Below are 6318 nucleotides of genomic sequence, written 5' to 3'. Positions count from 1 at the left end.
CCCAGGGTCATGAAATTCACAATTTTGGTAAAGCACCATAAGACCCCTCATCTATGAAGAGTATTTGATTCTAACATATCTGAGAGTATAGAGAAAGTTTTTGAAATTTCAGTTAATTTGACCGTTTTTGGCCCGCCCACCAGCCCCTGGGGGTCAATTAGGGCCAACATATACATACCATCAAACTGTCATCCCATGCTGATAATTTGATACAAGTTAGAATTAATTCCAATAGAAATCCAACAAATAATAGTCAAAAATGTGATTTCCCTATATAAACTATAGTAAAGTTTACCCCCTCCCCAGGGGCAAACGTGAGACCCCAGGGCCATGAAATTCACAATTTTGGTAAAGCACCTTAAGACCCCTCCATCTATGAAGAGTATTAGATTCTACCATATCTGAGAGTAGAGAAGAAGATTTTTGAAGTTTTAGTCAATTTGACCATTTTTGGCCCCACTTCTCAGGCCCCTGGGGGATGGGGACCATATAATTCACAATTTTGGTTGACCTTCAGCCATAGGAACTTTCTGCCAAATTTCATTGAATTTTGTTGAGTGGTTTTGGAGAAGAAGTCGAAAATGTCAGGTGACCTAAAACCTAAGGGGAGATAATTTGCTATTTGCTAAGAAAATAAATTCCTTGCATGATCACTTAAGCTTCCTTCCCTCACTGAAAAAAAAGGGGGGGGGGGGATTTATTTCAAGCTTGGCCAATGATCTTTTTTATTCAAGTTTGGAAAGACAAACTACTTTTCTCTTCTTCTAAGTCTTACTAATTTGTGTAAATTCAGAAACAGCCTCTAGTACTTTTCAAACAAGGGAAACCTATTTATAAAATTTAAGATTTAGGCACCAAGGGGAACCTATATATTGAATTTGAGAAAAATTCCTTCAGTACTTTCTCAGAAATAGCGAATTGGTCTCAAAATGCAATATGCATTACTAGGCATCAAGGGTCCCGGGAACCTACATACCTTTTGGTATGAAATTTCAGGAAGATCCCTTCATTAGTTTCTTAGAAATAGCGATAAAAAATTTCAATTGTCGAAATCCAAGATGGCTGCCTGTTGGCCATGTTATTTTCCGATTAGTCTCAAAATGCAATATGCATAACTAGGCACAGAGGGAAACCTACATATGAAATTTCAGGAAGATCCCTTCAGTCCTTTCTGAGAAATAGCGATAACAGACTTCAATTGTCAAAATCCAAGATGGCTGCCTGTTGGCCATGTTATTTTTCGATTAGTCTCAAAATGCAATAAGCGTAACTAGGCACCAAGGGGAACCTACATATGAAATTTGAGAAAGATCCATTCAGTACTTTCTCAGAAATAGCTAACAAACTTCAATGGTCAAAATCCAAGATGGCTGCCTGTCGGCGATGTTGTTTTCCGATCGGTTCCAAAATGCAATATGCATAACGAGACACCAAGGGAAACCTACATATGAAATTTGAGAAAGATTCCTTCAGTACTTTCTCAGAAATAGCGATAACAAGAATTGTTTACGGACGGATGGACGGACGGACCACGGACCACGGACGCAGGGCGATTTGAATAGCCCACCATCTAACGATGGTGGGCTAAAAAATTGATTACCTGATACAAAGACCTCAACAGCCTTTTATACCTTTTCTATTTGACATATTTTTTAAGAGTGAAAAGAGTTCAAAAGATTTTTACAAATGCCTTATTGTGCTAATATCCATACCTACTGGAACAAGAAAATGGAACCAAGAATTCATTATTGATCGAAATGAATGGGCCAAAATATTCAAACTTTCTTTTATAGTTACCAAAAGTTCTAAATTGCAATGGTTCCAAGTGAGAATTATACACTATATTTTGGTAAGAAACACTTTTCTTTTTAAAATAAACTTAAGTCCTAGTATTTTTTGTAACTTATGTTGTATGGAGCGTGAAACAATAGTGCATCGCTTATGGGAATGCCAAGAGGTTCAGTCACTATAACAGAGATTTGAAGTATTACTTGATATACTTTTAATTCCGTTTGCTTAAAATAAAGAATCCTTCCTGTTTGGTATAGTATCACAGTACTGCAGTAATGTGGATAACGAAATTTTAATTCTAATCAAGCATTATATTTATAAAACTAGATGTCCCAGCAACTCTTTAAATCTCAATGCGCTTATAATTATTAATGTCATCAAAGATATTTTTTGATTCAACAATATATAAATTACAGTAAAAGTGAGAAAATTAAAAGGCAATTTGAACTCAATTGGAAGAAATGGAAACCTGTCCTAGATCTATAGTCATCTGAAAAAGATAGTTCCTCTTTGCATAATATTATATAGCTTTATGTCCCCAAAGACTGACATTGCCTGTTCTAGCACCTTTCAAAGTAATGAACGACAACTCTTTGTGTGTGTGCGCCATTTTCCAAAACAGACAAAAACAACAATACACATGTCACGGTCATTTAACACAGTCTATTGCCTCAGCAGTTCATCATCTATTATCAAACAACTAATATACTCATAGCAGGAACACATCGCATCTCGAGATGATACTGAATGTTAATTGAAACGATGACATTGTACATTGTAGGCCTCATGCCAACCCACGCGTGTATGACCGCTATCGGACCCAACGACGACGAAGTAAATGCAAATATTTTATTTGTACATTTACAAAGAATAACAGCCAATGTATTTCGTATTTACTCTTATATTTTAAATAATATTTTTTTTAAATATAAATAACATAAACAATCATACAGCGGCTATTTTGAGTATCGACCTAACGATCTACATGTGTATAAGAGGGGCCAAAACCCAACTCCGCCTATACGAATACTCCGGTTATTTGCATATTTCGTCATGGAAAAAGGGCTACACAAATAAGCGGGTTGCTCTGTACTTTTTATTTTTACCATTTAAAGAACTTTTCTCCCATGCTTCTGTCGTGTTTGTCTGTGTGTGTGTGTGCTTTCTCTGTGTGATGGTGTGTCCGAGTATGCGTCTGTCTGTGCGTGTCTGTTTGTCTTGTGTGATGGTGCGTCTGTCTGTGTCTATGTTTCTGTCTGTCTGTCTGTCTGTCTGTCTTGTCTGTGTGTCTGTGTGATGGTGCGTCTGTCTGCTTCTTTCTCACTCTGTATAAACTTAAGTTAGCTAGGTTATGTATGTGTGTTAATATGTAAATGATGTAAGTAGAAGTGAGGCCTGTGGTTCAAGTTCTTTATGATTAACTCTACATCATATAATGATGAAAATGAACTTGATAATAAAATGTAAAGATGATGATGATACTCAATTGTTGTGATTGAATGATCAATGTAAGATGATGTTAATGATGATAATTACGATGAAAAGGATAATTTCTCTTAATAGGATGATGACAAGAATGATGTCAGTATAGATATTAGCTTAAAATAATCGTGATGAAGATGATGTTTTTTGTGTGATGATAAGGGCGATGATGTTTTATTGCGAGTAAAAAATGATATGATTTAAGTATGGATGATGATATCATGATAGATGATGATGATGATTAAGTGTGATTCTTTTGATGATGATGATGATGAATCGATGATGATGATGATGATATTGAATCATGAGTAAGGATTATAGTTACTGTGGGTGTAAGTGTGAGAATGTGTGTGCATATATGTTTCAAATGTTTTGTATTTATGAAAACAATCTTGAAAAATAAAAAAATTCATTAATATCAATATTGCCAAATGGACCCCTTTTGGCCCTGCCCCTTAGGTACTCAGGGGGTCAGCCCCACCATTTGTACAATTTTGAACCCCTACCCCATAGGGATGATACCAGTAAAATATGACAGATATTCATTGCTTACTTCCAGACAACTAATTCTTTTTAGCAATTTAGCCAAATTGACCCCTTTTGACCCCGTCCCTCAGTCCCCTGGGGGATCAGCCCCACCAATTGTACAATTTTGAATCCCTTAATGATTGACAGACATACAAATGTCCAACAAGAATTGACAGACATACAAACGCTCGTCATATATATACAGACATATACAAACGTCCGACAAGTATTAGACATACAAATGTCGGACAAGTATTGACAGACATACAAATGTCTTATGTCCGACATATATTGACAGAGATGCAAATGTCCGTCAAGTATTCACAGACATACAAACATCCGATATGCATAGACAGACATATAAACGTCCGTCAAGTATTGACAGACATACAAACATCCGATATGCATAGACAGACATATAAACGTCCGTCAAGTATTCACAGACATACAAATGTCGGACAAGTATTGACAGACATACAAATGTCTAATGTCCGACATATATTGACAGACATATAAACGTCCGTCAAGTATTCACAGACATACAAACATCCGATATGCATAGACAGACATGTAAACGTCCGTCAAGTATTGACAGACATACAAACATCCGACATGAATACTTTGACCTTAAACAGTAAAACGAAAAACTTTACTTCTTCTAGATTTTACCTTGTAGGATATGTAAATCGTTTGCCATGGTTTCCTGTCTGCCTGACATGGATTCTTGCCTGGTGGTAACATTGCTGATGTCTGTTGCCATGGCTTCCTGCATGTCTGCCATGGTATCCTGTCTTGCTCTGAAAGTTTCCTGTCCATCTGCCATATATTGCACAACTTCTGCGACTTCTTGCACGGCTTCCACGGTGTCCTGCAAGGCTGCCATGGTTTCCTGTTTAGCTGTAGGATATAACTAAAAAGTTACCTTCAACTTCAATATCTTTCCGTTGTCATCTGATTTTTCTGGAAAGATTTCATAGTGTGCCATTAATCCTGTTTACTGTCTGAATGTTTGTTCAAGATGACGGCCATAGTGGCCATATTGGATTTTGAGCCGTCCTGAGATAACCAACACTTTGTCAGTACTATCTCTGGATCATTTCAGGAAAGCTGAATCTTACAGCTGGAATTCGAAAAGAAATTTTAAATGTGATTTGTCTGCATTTCATCCTTTGATTGCATGTAAATAAAGCCATCTTGAATGTTGATTCTCATTTAGTTAGGGCCCTAGGGGTAAGGAGGAGGTGAGGGCCTGGCCCACTGTTTAAAGAAAGTTGGTTCCCCTTCATGCAAGGATGCTTCGGACCAAATATAGACCAAACTCTTTAATGCGCCGCCCCTCCGATCCCTGGCATGGTCAGACCAAGGATTTAAACAAAATTGGTTCTCTTCACCCAAGGATGCTTCAGAATAAATATGGACCCAAACGTTTTATTTTTACAGAAAAGGCAGTTTACAGAATTTACTTTGTTTTACCTATGAGGTCCACCCTCATACAATTTTTGGTTTCATTTCAGCAAAGGATGCTGCAGACCAAACTTGTTCAGAATCCATTTATGACCATGCAGTAGCAATTTAAACGGCTTGCTTCTATTTCCTCTTTCGGGCCCCTCCCCTCTGGCTTCAGGTGGGCTAGAGTAGGGCATTTATGAATAAGTCCAAAATGTGATTTCCCTATATAAACTATAGTAAAGTTTAGCCCCTCCCCAGGGGCAAACGTGAAACCCCTGGGTCATGAAATTTACAATTTTGGTAAAACACCTTAAGACCCTTCCATCTATGAAGAGTGTTTGATTCCAACATATCTGAGAGCAGAGAAGAAGATTTTTGAAGTTTTAGTCAATTTGACCCTTTTTGCCCCCACCCCTCAGGCCCATATAATTTACAATTTTGGATGACCTTTAGCCATAGAAGCTTCCTGCCAAATTTCATAGAATTTGGTTTGTGGGTTTTGGAGAAGAAGTCGAAAATGTAAATTGTATACGGACGCACGACGGACGACGCACGACGACGGACAAAAGGAGATTAGAATAGGTCACTTGAGACTTTGTCTCAGTTGACCTAAAAAAATTAATGCCTAATGATTTCATGCTACTACAGTATACATACCTCCATCATCAATAATTCTGCCTCCTTCGCCAAGAACCAGATTTTTTGGTTTAATAGTCAACACCTGGTTAATCTCACAGGTATTAACCACTGAAAAAACAAGAAACCTTTGAACTTTGATATAAATATAGGCCATTTATTCTTCAAGTATTTTGATTAAAGTTTAGATATTTTTGAATTACGTGCCGTACAAACTTGGTAACCCGCCCCCAATCATACTACAAGCCCAATATCAGGACTCTTGGTTATTAAGAAGAAATATTTTAAAGATTTAGCCTATTTGACCCCTGTGACCTAAAATTTATTTGATTACACTTGGTAGCTAGCCCTTAACTCCAACCTGCTACAGGTCCAACATCAGGTTTCGGAGTCTCTTAGTTGTTTTGTAGTCCCTGCCCTAGGGTTTGTCAG

General features: G+C 37.4%; 1 protein-coding gene across 1 annotated transcript; it reads right to left on the bottom strand.

The window, feature by feature from the left end:
• Positions 1-4470: 4470 nt before the first annotated feature.
• LOC117321136 lies at positions 4471-5997 on the bottom strand (the record flags this gene model as incomplete). Its single annotated transcript, XM_033875604.1, is given in 2 exon segments — positions 4471-4698; positions 5908-5997. Coding segments are annotated over 2 exon segments (318 nt in total), but the record flags the coding sequence as incomplete, so codon positions are not given.
• Between the last annotated feature and the right edge of the window lie 321 nt (positions 5998-6318).

The sequence above is a fragment of the Pecten maximus genome, unplaced genomic scaffold, assembly GCF_902652985.1.
Source record: "Pecten maximus unplaced genomic scaffold, xPecMax1.1, whole genome shotgun sequence".
Taxonomy (NCBI): domain Eukaryota; kingdom Metazoa; phylum Mollusca; class Bivalvia; order Pectinida; family Pectinidae; genus Pecten; species Pecten maximus.
Note: the sequence above shows the minus strand (reverse complement) of the source record. Positions and strands in the feature narration are given on the sequence as shown.